Here is a 20,283-nt window from a genome sequence, read left to right as displayed (position 1 = left end):
TCCATCATCAATATTATTTATAAATACAGAAAACAATAATGGACCCAACACTGAACCATGAGGGACTCTACTAATAACATTAGTCAATGAAGAGCAGTGTCCATTGATTACCACTCTGTCTTCTCCCACTCAACCATCCCTTTTAACCATATTTGCAATTTTCCTCCAATGCTGCACTGCTCCAATTTGTGCAGCAGTCTTCCATGTGCAACAGTATCAAAAGCCTTTCTAAGATCCAAATATATGATATCAAAGTTGCTTTGTGATCACATCATAGTATCCAATCAAATTGGTCAGACAAGACTTCCCCTTAACAAAACCATGATGTGTCTGAGCTATAACTGAAATCTTGTCTAGATGATCCTGCAGTGCTTCTTTAACCAGTGCCTCCATTAATTTCCCTGGAACAGAAGTTAAACTAACAGGTCTATAATTACTTGTCACCCTTTGATCCTACTTTGAATTGGGGTCACATTTGCACATCTCCAGTCCATGGGTACCTTCACTGGATCCAAGGAAGCTTTCATAATTAGAGCTAAGGGTTTGCTTACTTCCTTTGCTGCCTCCTTTAATATAACTGGATAGATCCCATCCACTTATTGCCTTTCTTATGTTTATTTTTAACAATTTCTCCTCCACTTTCCTCTCAGATATTACAAAATCATCTAGCTCATTGCCAGAGTTTAGTTCACACGTGGCATTCCCCTCCCTGGAATTTCTGTTTATACTCCGGGACGACCAAACGGTCAGAGAAGTTCACAAGATGGACAGAATACAAGAAACAGCACCGTATTCAGCAGTCATGGGCTTGAACCCCGGTCACTCGAGGCATGTGTACTTATGCACCCGCATGCCTGACCGTTAGGCTACGGTGGCCTTCCCCTCCCTGAATAACTCCTCATGTGTGAATGTAGTTGCAAAATACTCATTTAGTTTGTTAACCGCCTGAGCAGGATCATCAACAGTTGAACCATCGGTATCAAGTGGACCAATCTGATTCATCTCCTTCCTTCTAGAGTTTACATAAGTAAAGAACTCTTTGCTGTTTTTCTTTGCATGGTTGAGTGGAAGACGATGAGAGTGGTAATCAATGGACATGGTTCTTCATGGACAAATGTTATTAGTGGAGTTTCTCAGGGTTCAGTGTTGGGCCCATTGTTGTTTTGTATATTTATTAATGAAGGGATATCAGGTTTAATGTCCAAGTTTGCAGATGATACAAAGATTGGCAGGGTTGTTAACAACAATAAGGACAGTATGCTACTCCAACTGGATCTAGATAAGTTGGGAAAATGTGCTGAGAAGTGGCAATCGAAGTTTAACATTGACAAATGCAAAGTATTGCATATATGTAACAATAACCGAAGAGAAATGTACCAACTGTGTGGTGTAACACTCAGGGAAGTGGAAAGTGAAAAAGACCTAGTGGTAATTGTGCAGTCAAATATGAAGTTTGCTGAGCAGTGCAGACGGACAGGACAGTGCAGTGCAGTGCAGGGCAGTTCACGGAGTCTTGTCAATGAGATATAGAAATTTTGCTAGCAGGGATGGGGAGGTGATTATCCCATTATACAAGGCAATGTATAATGTACACAGTACCCTAGGTACACCTAGGGTACTGTGTACAGGTCTGGAGGCCTCATTTTAGGAGAGATGTAGAGTTGCTAGAAAGAGTACAAAGAAGGGCAACGAGATTGGTGAGGGAACAAAGAGGTGCTCTTACCAAGAAACACTTAAGTTCTGCAAATTGCATCACCTGGAGAGTATGCATCTGCGAGGTGATCTGATTGAGGTGTATAAGGCCATGAATGGTCGAGCAAGCTGAATGCTGATGGGATTCTTCCTCTTGCTTAGATTAAGAACCTGAGGGGTCACAGTTTCAAATTGAGGAAAGACAGTTGTAGAATAGATGTGCAGAAATATGCCTTTACCCATCAGGTAGTTAATTGGTGGAACAGACTTCCATCTTTTGTTGTGGAGGTTGATAGCCTAAATAAATTTAAGGCTGAGCTGGACAGGATTTGGAATGAATGGAGGGGTGAAATGGGAGGGTTTTTTTTTTTTTTGGCTGATGCTGTATAAGCTTGCTTTCTTGCATTGAATGCCTTTACTAATGCTAATGCTGATTTCTAGTTGGGATCCACCACTGACAAGGTGAACTGTATAGAGTTGAGATCCAACATCGACTTGTTTCTTTAGGTTGGGTTATGCTCATTCTCTCCGTTTTCCCTCTCACAATGCTCCGAGACGTAGTAGTCGTACTAATACTTGTCAAAGGATAGTCAATATGGAAAGAGGTTACAGCAACAAAGAGTATGCAGACATGCACTTTGTGTATTGTAAAGCCAACGCCAGTGCACTCGAGGCTGCACATTTGTATTAAGAAACATTTCCCTGCCGAAGGCATCCAAACAGGCACACATTCATGAGGTTACATCAGTGCTTTAGAGCAGTGGTTTTCAAAAGGGGTGCTGCGGCACTCAAGGTGCCGCAACAACATTCCTTCCAGGGGTGCCATGTAATTTGGGTTTAAGTTATTTAAACTTTTTTTTTTTAATTTATGTTTATTTTATTATAAAAGGGTGTACAGTATCTTTTTAATTTTGTGGTGATCTATAATTGATGTTTACTAAGTACCTCTATATAAAGAATAAGATTATATACTGTATATATATATATAATTTGTATTATGAAATGTAATTTTTATAATTATATTATTGTAAAACTATCATATAACATATATATTTTTTAATATTTTATATATATACAGTGGATTCCGGTTATTTGGGCCACCGGTTAATCGGGGCAGCCGTTTATTTGGGGCAAATCTTAAAAAAACAAAAACCAATCGAGAAAATAGCCATAGTTTACTTCGCTTAATTGGGACAAAATGCCGTTTAATCGGGGCAGGAGACCTCAGCACTGGAGATTACCCTACGATTGTCTCCGACCGTACCACGTAGTTCGGTCGGATTGCTGGAGGTCACAACCATAAAACAATAAAAACAATTAGCAGTCACCTGTTTATTGGGCTTTTCTGTTAGTGCAATCTATCATAAACGGACAGTAAACTCGATCTTATTGAATTTGTTGTAATACCGACAGCTGGAATTCTGTGGGTTATTATAGTAAAATGTGTTTACACTTCCATGAAATCTTCAATCAAATAAAAAAATTAATTTTCAGATCTTCTCTTCATTCCTATTTTTAAAGCTTCGTAATTTGTTACTCCGTTCTCACTTGCGCGTGTTGTGTTACTTGCAATTTGTGTGTGTGTGCCATGTTCTTTGTTATTGATTGCTTATCTTTTTACTGTTTTAAATTTTAACCCCCACCCATAAATGTCAGTGAACAGAAATGTCAACTAGTGTAGTTAGTATGTACACATTATTACAGTACGTATTAATTCTTCTGATTATCACGTATATTCTTCCGATTTTCACGTGTCATTTAATTTTTTAATTGGTAAGGTAATAGAGAGTAAATTTGTGCTTAATATATCTTTACTTTTATAGCCTGTGGATAATATTCCTCCTATTTTCGCTAATTAGAATCGCTGTTTAATAGAATTAAAATTCAATTCACAGTCATGATCACAATGACCGGCGGCCCCGAGTGCCAAGCGATAGTGACAAGTGATTTCCTCTGAGATATATAGTGTGCTATTTCTAAGCGACAAAGTTTAATTTTATTTCTAGTGTCGTTTTCTCTTTTGTTTAGCTAAAGTGGTTCTGTGCTTCAAGCGTTAAAGTAAGAACCAAGAAAGGAAAACTACCTTTCTTTTTTCAGAGTATATATATTAATTACCAACAAGCTACTAAACTTGACAACTGCTTGGTCACTGGTGGCACCGCTCCTGCCTCCACGTGGCGGGGCCGGTAACCTGGGAGAAAAAAGCCACTCTCCCGGGGCGAAAAGGAGCAAACATGGAATTTGACAATTTCCCTCCAATTGAGCCTCGCCTCTCATGTCTTAAATCAAATGATAATGACCATGACACATCACAGTCGAAAAGACTGAGGACTGACACAGAGCAAAAGGAATGTCCATCTTTCCTTATCTTATCTCTCCTTTTCTGATACAGAAATGTTTGAAAACACAGCAGGTTCACCTAAAATGGTGAAAAGACTTAGATCGGGTGATTTACTAATTGAAAGTGTGAGCCGTCAGCAGTCATAGACTCTGCTGAATCTCTCAGCCGTTGCTGGTATTCCCGTGCAAGTTACCCCACATGCGACACTAAATGCCTCCAAAGGGGTCATCACTGAGTGGGATTTGATTAATGTTACAGAAGACGAATTAGTCCAAGAATTAAAAGAACAAAAAGTCACACATGCTAAGCGCATCATGATCAAAAAAGATGGCCAGCTGGTTCCAACGCGGAACATCATCCTTACGTTTGGCACACCAAATTTACCATCGAGTGTTAAAGCCGGCTATCTCAATTGCCGTATAAGACCCTACATTCCTAATCCCATCAGATGTTATAAGTGCCAAAAGTTTGGACACTCTCGGACCGTCTGTCGAGGGGATGCTGTGTGTCCAAACTGTGGTTCAAAATCCCACGCACAAACGGAATGTGATGCGGAAACACCACATTGTTAAAACTGTCAAGGCCAACACCCTGCCTACTCAAAGTCCTGTGAACTGTGGAAAACAGGAAAAAAGATCCAAAAATATAAAGTAGAGCGGAAAGTCACCAAGAAGCAAAGAAGCAGATTATGCTTACTACAACTAAACACACCTACGCAGCAGCAACAAAGAAATATCAGTCAGCAGCCACTCAAACTGACGTGTCAGTTCCCCCATCCATGTCTATTGCAGACTGGGCTAGAGAAATACTCTCAAAATCACAGCAATCTACTATGGAACAGCATGTGAATGATAGTGCCAATAACACACCAATTACAGTACCGCCAACTGCTTTGCAGTCTTCTTCAGAAACTATAAAAACTAAAACAGCAGTCCCAAGGCAGAAAAGTCAGCAAAATGCAACAAATATGGATACTAATGAAAACATCAGCCCGGATGAGCCAATCTTAGATCTGTATGCAGATGATGACATGGACACAGCGCGTCCTATCTTTTCGAAAAAAGAAAGAATAAAATTTGAGAGACAAAAACAGACTGGACCTAAAAAAACAGACTGAATCAAACACAACCGCCAAAATCAAATAATGGATCACATCATACAGTGGAACTGTAGAGGTCTACGTAGTAATATCGATGATATCCATGACCTAATCCAACAGTATAGTCCGGTAAGCATATGTTTGCAAGAAACTAATTTACCTCTGCAAGTAATTCCAAAAATCAAGAACTATACTATGTATCAGCATAATAGAAATAATAATAATACCACCATGCGTGGAGGTGTGGCCATTCTAGTAAACTCAAGAGTCCCTACTAAACACATTCCAATGCAAACTTCCTTAGAAGCAGTAGCAGTGCGTGTCTCCTTAGGAATCATGTTAACAGTAGTTTCAATCTACCTATCACCAAACAAAGAATATACTTACAAAGGGTACTAGGAAAGTTTTGCAATACAGCTTTGTTTATTTAATTTTTTCAAAGTAATTTCCTCTACATTCAATACACCTCTCCATCCTCCGAAACCAATCTTTAAGCCAGTTCTGCCAAGTTTCACTAGGGAGTAAAGCACACTCGTTGTCCCAAGCCCGTAGAAGGTCCTCATCACTGGAAAACCGCCTCCCTTTTAGCTTCATTTTCACATGCGGGAACAGTGCAAAGTCACAGGGAGCAAGGTCTGGACTGTAGGGAGGGTGCTCGAGAAGTTTCAGTCCTGTCGTGGTCAAATATTCGGTGCAGGCTTTGGCGCAGTGAGCTGGAGCATTATCGTGATGGAGGTACCAGGTGTCCATTCTTGACTTTGGCCGCAGGTTCTTCATAGATCCAATGACTTTAGGCAGGCATTGTTCAGTATACCACTTAGCTGTGACTGTCTTCTGCGTGTCCGAAACGACACGTTCCACAATTCCACTCGATTTGAAAAATACAGCTATCATTTTCTTCTTTACAGATCGGGATTTTCTGACAATTACGGGTGTGTCATCATCATCAAAGACCCAAACTTTGTTTTGAGCCTTGGTCGGCAGATCGTAATAGTACAGCCAAGTCTCGTCACCTGTCACGATGTTGTTCACATACCGAGATTGTCCCTTATCAAACGCGCCTCCGTAGCCAGGTGGGAAGGAGCAGCAGTGCGTAGCACACGCTTCTTGATTAGACCGGGGTTCGAGCCCGTCACCACCAAATACGGAGCATGCGGAAAGGTCAGGGAATGACCACCGCACCGGAGCAATATGGCCTTAGTTGCTAATGCTCCTAAAAACCAAATAACAACAACAACAACCCTTATCAAACTTTTTTAACATCTCCCGGCACCAAGTCACATGTCGTGTCCTCTGCTCTTCAGTCAGTTGATGCGGCACCCAGAGAGAACAAAGTTTCTTCACGTGCAAATGATCTTGCAGAATCGAACGAATTGCTGGTGCATTTAGGCCCCAAGTATCCTCTATCTGTTGGTAGGTCACTCGCCTGTTTTCGTCAAGCATTTTCCTCACAGCAGTAACGTTTTCCTCCGTAACTGACGTTCGTGGCCTTCCCGGCCTCTCAGAATCCTCCAGAGCCCCTTTGGAATTCTCTATACCACCTGAATATCGTTGTACGATGTGGACAATCATCATCTAGTGCAAGAGTCATTTCTTCTAAGCACTGGTCTATGGTTAAACCACGCACAAAATTATACCGCAAAACTGTCCTTATCTCATTTCGTGACCACGATGCCATCGCAAGCACTTTACACTCTCACTACTAATGAATAACCGAGCCCATCGACTTGGCGCGGCGGCTACTATGCACGTATGAACATGTCTCAACATGCAGCAACAAGCAGCTTCCTGTGATTCAATGTTGTGTCATATTGCAAAACTTTCCTAGTACCCTTTGTATAATGACCTAGAAGTACTTCTGCTACAGATCCCTCCTCCATTTTGTTTATTTGGAGATTTTAATGCACACCACCCGATCTGGGGCTCCCCACAAACAGACAGACAGACGAGGTAAAGTTCTGGAGTCGCTGCTTGACAAACACAATCTAACACTGTTGAATACTGGTGCTGATACTTACATCCATTTCTCTACTAGAACAACTACAGCTATAGACTTGACAATCTGCTCTCCAACATTGTATCCACTCATCTGCTGGACAATTCTGTACAATCCGCTAAACAGTGACCATTTTCCAATAATTTGCGAATTCCAAATAACTAGAATCCCTCAGGTAAATAATTCCTGCTTAAAATGGAAATTTTCCAAGGCCGATTGGAAGTTATTTGCTCTCAGTATCTCATTCAATGATGAAATTATCAATTTCCATTGATGATGCCACATTGATGATGCCACACAGCACATCACATCTCAGATTCTGAATGCCGCAGCCAAGGCCATACCAAAAATGCGTACTGGTTCGTTTAAACATGCCAATATTTGGTGGAGTGAAGCGTGCCAACTTGCAAAAAAAAAGGGAAAAACAGGGCATGGAACCTGTTTCGTAAACACCCAACTACCGAGAACCTTATAAATTTCAAAAAACTGAAAGCAAAAGCGCGATTCGTAAGGAAAAAGGCAAAAAAAGATTCTTGGATCCAGTTTGCCTCTACTATAAGAAGAATACAAACAGCAGAATAATCTGGAATAAAATAAAAAAAACTAAATGGTAGATTTCTCTCAGCATCCTTTCCAATACTGAGATGGAATGGACAAGATTTATCATCTCCAGTTGAAATAGCTAATGCTCTAGCAGAAAACTTTGCCAATATCTCAGATACAGCTGCATATGAACCATCTTTTCAGCAACATAAAAGGACTGAGCAAAGCAAATTAAATTTCAGTACAAGGATAGCGCTCCCATATAATCAACCCTTTACAATGTTGGAGCTACAGGTTGCCCTAAACAAATCAAGAAATGGGGCATCAGGACCTGATGGTCTTTATTACCTCATGTTACAACACCTAGACAAAAAGGCTCTAAATTCCCTATTGCTTTTTCTGAATTGGGTCTTCTCCGAAAGCTATTATCCTTGCTCATGGTGTCATTCAACAGTGCTAGCTTTTCCCAAACCTGGGGAAAGATCAGACGAATCCATGCAACTATAGACCGATATCCCTTACCAGCTGCTTGGGCTAGACATTGGAAAAGATGGTACACGATAGACTTGTATGGTACATAGAATCCCACTCAGTCATCAGTAGTAATCAATATGGCTTTCGCAAAAACCGATCCACATTAGACCTTATGGTGATAGCTGAGTGTAATACGGAATGCCTTTGTTCGGAAAGAACATCCTGTCATGGTGTGCCTAGATATTGAAAAAGACTTTGATACCACCTGGCGCTATGGTATTCTGCAAGACCTATATGCTATAGGACTGAGAGGTCGACTCCCAATGATCATAGAGAGTTACCTTAAAAATAGAACTTTTCAAGTGATTTATCGTAATGCTGTTTCACAAGCTCTTATCCAAAGAGAAGGTGTACCACAGGGATCGGTACTCAGCGCTACCCTCTTTGCTCTTAGGATAAACAATTTAGCGCAGAACATCTTGGGTAACGTAGAAATCTATTTTTATGCTGATGATCTTGCGATATCTTGCCATTCACAGAATATGCATTCCATTGAACGACATTTGCAGCTTGCAATAAGCAAAATAGTGTCGTGGACTTCACGTAATGGTTATCGTCTATCAGCAACCAAAACTGCAGCCATTCACTTTTGTAAAAAATGCCAACTACATCCAGAACCTGAATTATTACTGGAAAAACAACCGATACCAATTACCAGCAATATCCGATTCTTGGGCATAACTCTTGACACTAAACTGACATTCCAGAAACACATACTAACAAACACGAACTGTCTGTATGAAAAAGCTGAATATACTTAAAGTCGTCTCATCTATGACATGGGGAGCTGATCGCTATACTCTACTCCACCTATACTGGGCCTTAATCAGATCTCGATTAGATTATGGTGCTCCTGTTTATGACTCTTCCCGAAAGACTCTGTTAGCCTGTCTCAACACAATACAACATAGTGCGCTCAGGATTGCTCTTGGGGCATTCAGGACTTCGCCAGTGCAAAGCTTATATATAGAGGCCAATGAACCTCCACTCCACCTTCGGAGAAAGATGCTGCTCCTCAATTATGCAGTTAAAATATATAGCCTTCCATCTCATCCTATCTGGTCATACCTCTATGATCCACAATGGGTAAACCTTTTCAGAAATAAGCCTCTTGAAAACAAACCTACAGGAATCCATCTACGAGAACTGATTCAGCAGTGGAATATGCAGTTGACCAATTTACATCAAGGCAGAGAAATTGTATAGTCTCCATGGAAAGTGTGTATACCTTTGTGTGATGACTATTTCTGACATTGGGGGAAACACTCCCTGAACAATCCAACCATTCAGAAACTACATGCAGCTCACTCTTTGGCAAATGCAGACACTTTGCAAATTTATACTGATGGCTCTAAAAATGACGCAACTGTGGGAGCTGCTGTGGTGCTATCAACATCAACAGTGTCTGTTTCATTACCACAAGAATGCAGCGTTTTCACTGCAGAACTCTATGCCATTAAGATGGGTTTGACCTTACTTGCTCAAGTTTTCACTCCGAAGACTATTATCTATACAGACTCCTTGAGTGCAGTGACAGCCCTCCAAGGCAATTCTCGCTCTCCACATCCACTAATAAATCAAATAAGAACTCAAATATCCGAATTTCATAACAATAGGCAGACTGTCACATTCTGTTGGATTCCGGGGCACACTGGAATACCAGGAAATGAGAGTGCAGATAAAGCAGCAAGAAACCCCACTGATAAAAACCACATCCGGATTCCTTACACAGACTACAAATCAATCATACGACGAATTTGCAATGAAAAATGGCGAGAAATTTGGCATAATCAGGTAAATAACAAGTTACGAAATATAAAACAGAATCCACAACTATGGAAATCTAGTTTCCGTTCAAACAGACACGAAGAGGTTGTGCTTGCCAGAGCATGTATAGGTCATACCCATCTTACACATCACTATTTATTGCGAGGAAATAATCCACCACTGTGCTTCCACTGTAATTCAAAGCTAACCGTAAAACATATTCTTATAGAGTGCAATCACTATCAGTATGCCAGAAACACATCATTCCGATCCCTATCTAATTTAAATGAACTTCTTCAAATTAGACATATGATTGGAGACAACTCCAATTTACCTGAGTTTTTCCACTATCTAAAACAGATTAATATATTTATGCTCCTATAAACCCTTTTATTAATCCTTACTGTGTCTCTCCACAGGAGCAAGCGCAATATGGCCAAAGTAGCTCTTGTGCCAAAAAAACCCAACAACAACAACAATGACTGGCGCTTACTGCACATCGTATAGTGAACGGTACTTTACTGTGGTGAGTTCGTCGTAACGTGATTTGATTGTACAGTGAACCAATTGTAAAGGTGGGGGGGGCATTGTATTTTTAACTATATACGTGAAACTTCGGATAATTGTGGCAGCCGCTTAATCGGGCCAAAATGCACTAGTCCCGATGTGTCCCAAATAACCGGAATCGACTGTGTATATATATATATATATATATATACACAGTCGATTGTGTGTGTGTGTGTGTGTGTGTGTGTGTGTGTGTGTATACACACACACACACACACACACAGGATGTTTCAAAAATTCATGGCATAAATTCGAGAATGGGTTCCTCATATGTAGACAATAAAAATATTTTATATCAAATAGTTCCGGAAATGGTTGGTTCCCGAGTTATTAACTGGAATGTCTTATCTCCCGCAGGTGATTTCCTTCATCACAAGGTACTGACAGAATCTGGTGGTTTTCCATTCCGACCATGTACTCAAATCGCGAGCAAGGAGATATGCACTTGATGTATGGTTTGGCAGATGGCAATGCTCCGAAGTCTTGTTGTTTGTACCATAAAAGGTTCCCAGAATGAAGATGTCCAGACAGGAAAATTTTGAAGGTATCCATTGCCGCCTTTGCAAACAATGGGACCTTTACACCTCGTGCTGCCGACAGAGGACGACCAAGATCTACAAATCCTGAAGGAGAGGAGGAAATTTCGGATTTTGTGCATGCCACTCCTGGAATTTGCACACACAGAATAGCAATGCAACTGGCTGTTCAACATTTGGCTATTTGGAGAGTGTTGCGAGAACAACAACTGTATCCTGTATCCCGGGTAGAGGCCTTGTCACCAGCAGATTACCCTGCGCGAGTAATGTTCTGCCAGTGGTTCTTGCAGCAGTGTGGTACAACTCCTCACCTTCCTGCCTTAGTGATATTCACAGATGAAGCACAGTTCACACGAGACTGAATCCAAAACTTTCACAATCAGCATGTATGGGCTGAAGAAAACCCACATGCAATTCTTCCATCACATCACCAACAGCGGTTCAGCCTCAACGTCTGGGTGGGTGTTTTTGGTGATAAGTTATTTGGGCCCCATGTACTTCCAAACAAACTCACAGGGCAGGCGTACAGAAACTTTCTGGAAAACAATACGCTTGATTTCTTGGACGACACGCCACTGATCATTCATCAACAAGCACACTTCATGCACGATGGCGCTCCCGCACATTTCAGTCACCTAGCCCGCAATTGCCTGAATCAGAGGTTTCCTGGTCGGTGGATAGGTAGAGGTGGACCAACTGCCTGGCCTCCGTGCTCACATGATTTAAACCCACTAGATTTCTTCTTGTGAGGCCATTTTAAGTCATTTGTGTATTTGACTCCGGTAACTGATGTGGAAACTCTCCGCAATCAATTTTTTTTTTTTTTTTTTTTTTTTGTAGTTGTTGGCGCATGGGGTTCTGGGCCATAATGCACCTCCCAAGGTTTTTGCAGTACTTTGATCCAAGCCCGAGGCGGGATTCGAACCCGCAACCTTTGAGTTGCCAGGCAGGCACTTTACCCACCCAGCTAGCCCGGTTGGCACAGTCAAATTGTGGCAGGTTGTGAGACAATACGAAACATACCAGGAATTTGGCATCGTCTTCGCGAGTCCATGAGACGTCGATGTGAGGCCTGTATTCAGGCAGAAGGTGGACATTTTGAACAATTACTATAAGGTGATGTGAACAGTTAAGTGTCATAGACAGACCTTCAAAACTTGGAAACCAAGCATTTCTGGAACTATGCTGATATAAAATATTTTTGTTGTCTACATATGAGGAACTCATTCCTGAAGTTATGCCATGTATTTTTGAGACACCCTGTATACATATATATATATATATATATATATAGAGAGAGAGAGAGAGAGAGAGAGAGAGAATATGAATGAATCGGATATAACAGGCAGAAAATTGAGTAGGGGTGCCACAAAACAAAATAAATTATTTAGGGGTGCTGTTATTAAAGAAAGGTTGAAAACCACTGCCTTAGAGAACATGGGTGCTTTGAAAATGGAGTACCAGCAGGTAGGCCCAGAAGCATAACATGTGATGTTGAGGAAAGGGTGTTAGAAAGAACATCATGTAACATCTGTAAAATGCTGTGGTGTTGAAACCAAAAATTAAAAATTTATTATCTTATGTTTAATAAAACCACCCTTAGCAAAGGATTCATAGCTTTTTGCTAAACTAGTGCTCCCATAGTTAGTGGCGGATCTTAACAGAAAATGTGCATTATCTCAAACGGTTCATTTGAGATATTACTGTGACTTTTTGGCATATTTTAGTTTGTACTTTTCACCTTTAAATTATTGACCATCATTTTTGAAACACCCTGTATATTGCTATTTGTATACTTTCATTCCTAGGTAATAATATGCTCAGTCGTGTTTGAATTTGATACATGAAAAATATTCCTGACTATAAATATATTCTGCTCTGTGAAGTTGTTTATTTATTTTTCCACTTTTTTTTTTTTAGGTTAACTGCTTATAAAAAAAAATTAATTGCTGGTCCTTGCTAAGACCAGCTGTTATTTGATGCTTAGCTGTGTGAGCCCACATTCTTTACCATACTTCAAAAAGGTAATAGTGAACACTAAATTTTTTATTTTATTTTTTTTTTTGTTATATTAGGGTTAAATTTTTTTTTGCTATATTAGGGTTAAATTTTTTTTGCTATACTAAGGTTAATAAACTTTGTGTTTTTTTTTTTTTTTTTTGATATTCTTGAACTGAAGTAAACAGTTTTTGTGAAATACAAGTTGTGTATGAAATAAAAATACCAGAATGGAAATGAAGAAGTTAAGTTATTAAAGGAATAAGTTTCTAATTTTAGTATTGATATTTGTATTATTAGTGACAAATGATGTAATAAAGCAAGCTTATATAGAATCAGACAGAAATAAAAAAATTTTCTTACCTCATTCATTTGCTTAATCCTTCCTTATCGTGCTTGACTTGGCACATTATGGTCTTAGTTGCCAATGTGCAAAAAAAACACCAACCAACCATCCTTATTCTGCAACTATCATTTTTCAATTTAATAAATTTGTCCCTTATGGGTCTTGTCCAAGAAACAGTAAGAATGCCGCTACCATTTAGGTTTACCCAATCCATTTAGTTCCTTAAACAGTTCATGCAGGTTCCTTAGTGCTGCAATTTCAGAACTGAACTTATTTTCATCAATTCCCATTTCTGTCCTTAACTAATATTGCCATTGCTCTTCTCTACACCCACATGTTTCAACAGTTCTAAATCCTTCCTAAAATGAGGCTTCCTTATTTGTATGCAGCACTTTAGATGTGGACAAACCTTTGTTATGCAATGAGATAATCACTTCCTTGTCCTTGCTGGCAAAATTCCTGTATGTCAGAACCCCATGAACTGTTCCAGTAGCCTGACTACTCTGCTCAAAGATCTTCATGTTGAATGTACAGTTATCCCTAGGTCTTTTTTATTCTTCACCATTTTGAGAATGGTACCACTCGATTCGTATGTTATAATGGGATTACTGCTTCTGATATACAATATGTACCTTGCATTTGTCAATGTTAAACTTTAAATATTACTTCTTAGCTCATCTGCTTAATTTTTCTAGGTCTAGTGATTACTGTCATTAACTACCCTGTCGACCTATCAACTCTAGACAGTAAGCTTGATATGCCTCCATCAGTTATTCCAATCAATTATTCTAATAACATTATTCCAAGAAGACCAGTGCCCATTTATAACCATTGTCTTCTTCCACCCAACCATCCTTTTAATCATAGCAATCTTGCTCCAAATGCTACACTGCTCCAATTAGTACAGTAGGCTTTCATTTCGAACAGTGTCAAAAGCTTTACTGAAATTAATGATGGCAAAATAATTTTTTTCTGTCCAGTTTCTTTGTTACTTTATCAACAAATCCATGCTGTAATTTCTGTATAACATCATTCTTGCCAAGATGAGCCTGCAATACTTATTTAACCACTGATTCCATAATTTTCCCTGGAAGTCAAGTTTATGTCTGTAATTAGTTATTTTACTTTGATCCTCCTATGTAAATAGTCATTTGCACATGTGTATTTATAGGGATCTCCCATGAATTCAAGGATGTCCTCATAATTATGGCCAAAGATTTACTTACCTCTTTTTGCTTCTTCATTTAATATAATTGAACAGGTCTGATCAGTCCCTAGTGCTTTCTTTCCAGTTATCACAAAATAATTTAGTTCCCTATTATAACCTGGTATGCTGCAGGCAATTGCACCTCTAAAAACTCTTTTTAAAGTGAATGTAGATGCAAAATATTTATTAGATTTGTCAGCTACCTGAACAAGATCATCAGTGGGTATGTCATTCATATCTAGTGGGCCAATGTTCACCCTTTTCCTTCTAGTTAACATAAGCAAAGAATTCTTTGCTACTTTTCTTTGCATTCTTAGGCAAGAATTTCTCATCTGCCTAACACCCTTAGTTAAATAAAGGAACCAAGCTTAGTGGAATCTGGAAGTTCTTAATGCATGAAGAGTCACTGTTGACAGATCAAGATAATTGCTTTCTCATGTTGCTTATCTAACAAGTTTCACTCTATCTGAAAAATTATATTCCCCATTATAAGACATTCTGATTGACTAAGCTTCTCTAAGACTATTTGTCTGTGTAGTTATTCATTATACTCATCACAGTCAGGCAAACAGCAGATTATTAAACTCATTTTAGTTTTCCTAGTTCATGCCCAGCTGATTCAAGGCTGCACTGGTCACTCACATTAACTGAGTTCATTGCCTTGGATTCTGTTTGCTTCTTAACACAGCATGTGTAATTCCTCTTTTGTAACGAAATGGACACTGGACAGAATCCATACTTCCAGCATGGATGCTGTCCAGTTTTTTTGTCAGTTTTGGGTTTACCCCAAAAGAGGTAAACCCAAAACTGACAAAAGTAAGCCCTCAGCACTTCAGAAGCTACCTAATAGACTCACCAAGACAAAATAATGGCTAAATTCCTACAGTGGAATTGCTCTGGATTCCCAGCAAAATATTGATGACATCAAGGCTCTCCTGCTCAAGTGCAAGCCAGTTTGCTTTTGCTTGGAGGAAACATATTTCAAGGCAACTGAAAACCTTTTCTTTCATAATTCTACTATCATATGTAAGGATAAAAACTTGGGATGGACTTGTCCCATGGAGGAGTTGCTGCTATCCATGTGGGCAACCAGACCCCTTTCCAACCAGTACCGCTTTCCACCAACTTAGAAGCATTAGTGGTTTGCCTTACAGTTGGGTTTTTATTAACAGTTTGTTCAATTTAGTTGCCACCTAGGGCTACATCTCCCAGAGACACCTCGATGATCTCATTGTGCAGATGTTCACCCCTCTATTACTTCTTGGAGATTTCAGTGGACATAACACAAGGTGTTATGTCCACTGAAATCTCCAAGAAGGGTAGTGCTGATATTAATGGAAAGGAACATGTCATAAAGTATATGCCCACTGACAATCTCTCCCTTCTAAATGTGGGAACTAACACCTTTTTCCACATGCCGACCACTAAGTTTTTTGCCATTGATCTTTTTTCTGCTCTCTTTCCCTCCTCCCTTCACTTACTTGGGAGGTGGAGGAGTACCCATATGGAAATGATCACTTCCCCGTGATAACCACTTTTATTAATGGGAGACCGTGTCTTCCTGTTAGGTTACCTTGGTGGAAGATTGATCAGACTGATTGGAATGCCTTTCAAAATTGGGCAAATTTTGACATCACCACAGTCAGTCACGAGCCTATCAATGATGCAGTTACATACATCACAAAGTATCGTTCATGCAAATGCAATTGCAGTTCCAAAAACATCCACCCAGTTTCCAGCTTATTCCAAACCACGGTGGAATGCAGATTGCAAAGCAACAAAAAAAGCTCAAAACAAAGCTTGTTGGTGGTTCCGACGATATTCTACCGTGGCCAACCTTATAGCATTTAAATGTGCACAAGCCAAAGCACACTATATTCGCCGTCAGAGTCAAAAGGAGTCATGGATATGTTTCATATTATCGATTACCCAGATAATCAGCACCAAGGTGATCTCAGAAAATGAAGGGAAAATATACAGCACACTCCTCATCAGTTCTGGAATATAATGGATGTACTGTTCCAGACTCAACTGCAGTAGCCAGTGCTCTTGGGGAAACATTTCCTAACATCTCAGGAGCAGCAGTGTCATCATCTTATTCCCCAGAGGTTCTGGTCCTTAAAAAAAAAAAAACAAAACTGAAAAAGAGGCCTTGAATTTTAAGTCCAACAGTGTTTACCCATATAATAAGCCATTTACCATCCATAAACTGAAAACAGTTCTTACCCTTACAAAGGTAGTGGCATTGGACCAGATGACATTCATTATGAAATGATTAAATGCCTTTCACTAAAATCCATGGACTTGTTTTTCCTATACAACAGAATCTTCCTTGAAGAGCAGTTTCAAGACACCTGGCAACTATCCTTGCCTTTGCTAAGCCAGAAAAGGATCCTAAATTTCCAAAAAATATCATACTATTGCTCTGACTAGCTGTTTGTGCTAAATATTGGAGAGAATGGTTAATGCTTTTTCTTTTACAGTACTTAGAATTGAATTGAATGCCTTGCTCTCTTTCAGTGCAGCTTCTGAAGGAACTATTCCACTTTGAACCACTTACTTAGACTGAAACCATCTATTTGAGATGCTTTCCTAAAAAGAGAGCATCTAGTGTTCATTTTCCTTGACATGAAAAAAGCGTATGACAGAACTTGGAGATTTGGGATTTTAAAAGATCTTTATAACCTTAGTCTTAGATGTCACCTTCTTATTTGTATAAAAAACTATTTGTCTCTTCATTCTTTCCAAGTTTGAGTAGGATCCACACTCTCTCAGCCCTTTTGTCAAGAGAGGGAGTACCTCAAGGATATGTCTTAGGTGTTACGCTTTTTTGCCATTAAAGTAAACTTCATTACTGAGCAACTTCCTCCAATTATAAAAAAAATGCACTCTATGTTGATGACTTCAACATCTTCTCAATCGTTCAACATGAGGGTTATTGAGAGATAACTGCAATAAGTCATTGACCATCTTAACTCCTTGGGCATGGCCAATGATTTCAGGTTCTCACCGGAGAAGATCATTCATGTCCATTTTTGTTGCAATTGTAACCTCCACCCTGAACCTTAATTACGACTTGAACAAAAAGCAAAATTCCTATAGTAAAGTAAAGTAAATTGCAGCCATTATCAACCCACTGCAGGATGGAAGCCTCCTCAACAATTCATGCTGAGGGAAATGGACCATAATCTGCCACGCTGGTCCAGTGCGGGTTGGCAGATCGACCGTATTTAGCAGTCAAGGGCTTGAACCCCAGTCTACTCAAAGAGCATGTGCCACTACACTCCCATTCCTGACCACTCGGCTACGGAGCCTTCCTCCGTAGCCGAAATTGGGCATGGAATTACTCTGTAATTCCTGTAGTAGCAGAGATGAAATTCTTGGCATGAAATTCAGCTATGTACACAGTGCATGAGAGGGCTGAACATTGTCCATGCTTGCTCGTTTGCTCTCTCTCTCTCTCTCTCTCTCTTATACTTCCTGGGATGCAAACCAGTGTACTGTACCCCATTACTAAAAGCAATATCTAACTCAGCCCACAAATCCAGTGAGGCTGTCAAAGAAACGGTGATGACACAATTAAAGTCTTACTTAAAGGGCATAAAAATTAACAGTATGAGAAAAGTGAAAGAAAATGGGGTGCTACTGGAAGAAGCAAATAAAGAGGATTTAAAAAAGGTGGAGGCAATACCTGAAGTCACAAAACTTGGGCTTAAAACAAAAAAGCCAAAAGGAAAAAATCCTCACATCTTAATTTTTGATATACCAGACACAACATTAGAAAAAGACCTAATGATGGATATATACTATAAAAACTTCAGTAGCATAATGACAATAGATGAATTTGCTGCTGAATTCCTTCTAAAAAGAGGAACCAAAAGCAAAAGAAATGGATTATTTAACATAATAGCAGAAATTACACCTAAAATATGGAAGGCACTGCAGGAACAACAGAGAATCTATGCTGGCTGGACCAGCCATAGATTCAGGGAACATTTCCCCATACAAAAGTGTTTTAAATGTCATAAGTATGGCTATACTGCCAGGGACTGCAGTCAAAAAGAACCTGTCTGTTGTCATTGCAGTCACTGGCCACGATTACAAAAGCTGCAAAAATAAGTCTCAGCAGCCAAAATGTGCTACCTGCAAGGCAGCACGGCTGACTGACTATGCACACAGCATCAGGGATGACCAATGCCCCTGCCATAAAAAATGGTAAAACTTATACAATCTAGGACTAATTATGGGCCAGATTGAAAATATAAACGTTGACTAGGGCTCTAAATCTCGTCCAGTTGAATGCTCAAAGAGCAAGAGCTGTTGTAGATCAGATCAAGCTCAGATTAGAAGAAAATGACATAATGTATTGGTACTCCAAGAACCATACACACATATGAGTAGGGCTCAAAGATACCCAAGAAACTACAAAATCATAGAATGCACCTCTGGTGTCCTTTCTACAGTAATAATAGTGAAAAACACTGACCTTACAGTCACAAAGGTGGGTCACCTCTGCTCCCCAGCAGCAGTGTGTGTGTGCTCTCATATCACTAGTGCTGTGGGACAGTTCTGTGTTATCTCACTTTATTCCAGACCTGGCGAAGATATAAATCTTACAATAGAATATTTACAAGCAGTCACAGACCTGCTACCTACAGCAAATATCATAGTGTGTGTGCTGATGTCAACTGCCAGTCAGCCTTATGGCATAGACATACAGAAGCCAGAGCAGGCACACGCACAATGGCCAGATGTTATCAGATTTTATAGCCACTTCACCCTTTCAAGTGATAAATCAACCTAATAACTTACCAACTTTTAGCAGTATCATGTGGGAGAGTGACATTGATGTCACTCTTGCCACGAATTCAATAGCCTATAAAATTACAGACTGGTGTGTTCAGCCAGCCTGGACCACATCAGATCATAGAGCCATCACCTTCAAACTAAACAGGCAATTACAAATAACCCAACACTCCTTGTTGGATACCAAAAGGTATAACCTCAAAAAGGCAAACTGGCAGATTTTTGCAGAACATACAGCAGCTGAGCTGCAAAAACAGGAAAATGAGTGGTCTAGATTAGACAACTGTAGCCCGGATGAGCAAGCACTGACTATGACAAACATTTTAACAAAAACAGCAAACCTGTCTATTCCACGGAAAAAGTCGAAGAAGCAGGCAGTCCCTTGGTGGTGCCCTGAACTGACTATACTCAGGAGAAGGGTGCACCAGGCTAGGAGAAATTTTCAAAGAGCCAAAACATCTTGGCTACAAAATGAGGTGGATGCACTGAGAGATTCTTATAGAAGTCTCAGGAATCAGTATACAGCCCTCGTAAGAGACAAGAAAAAGGAATGCTGGAGGCACTTGGTGGGAACTACTGGAAACAATAACCCTTGGGGAGTTATTTACAGAATAGTGACCAACAAGCTGCCAAGAGGAGATGTCTTGGAAACTACTGTCAAACCAGATGGAACCCCAACCTTGTGTTGGGCGGATTCTGTAAATAACATCCTAGACAGCATTATTCAGACTGAAACTGGGGAACATTCCCCCACCCAGCTAGACATTATAAAAGAAAACACTGAATATGACAATGCCAATATTGAACCGCTATTTACTACACAAGACTTAGATTGTATAAGTTATAGCATT

At 39.8% G+C, this 20,283-nt stretch overlaps 1 protein-coding gene across 4 annotated transcripts in view; it reads left to right on the top strand.

The window, feature by feature from the left end:
- Positions 1-20,283, top strand: part of LOC150078483 (SPRY domain-containing protein 3-like) — a 179,016-nt gene that overhangs the window by 61,485 nt on the left and 97,248 nt on the right. For all 4 annotated transcript variants that reach the window (XM_090385550.1, XM_090385552.1, XM_090385551.1 and 1 more), the window contains exon 3: positions 12,996-13,099. In XM_090385550.1, the coding sequence (XP_090241676.1) occupies positions 13,055-13,099 (45 nt within the window). In that variant the 5' untranslated portion in view covers positions 12,996-13,054. The remainder of the gene's footprint in view (positions 1-12,995; positions 13,100-20,283) is intronic.

This window comes from Mastigoproctus giganteus, chromosome 11 (assembly GCF_048544385.1).
Source record: "Mastigoproctus giganteus isolate SK-2022 chromosome 11, ASM4854438v1, whole genome shotgun sequence".
Classification (NCBI taxonomy): Eukaryota; Metazoa; Arthropoda; class Arachnida; order Uropygi; family Thelyphonidae; genus Mastigoproctus; species Mastigoproctus giganteus.
The sequence above is the reverse complement of the archived record's forward strand: the minus strand, read 5'-3'. Positions and strand labels throughout refer to the sequence as shown.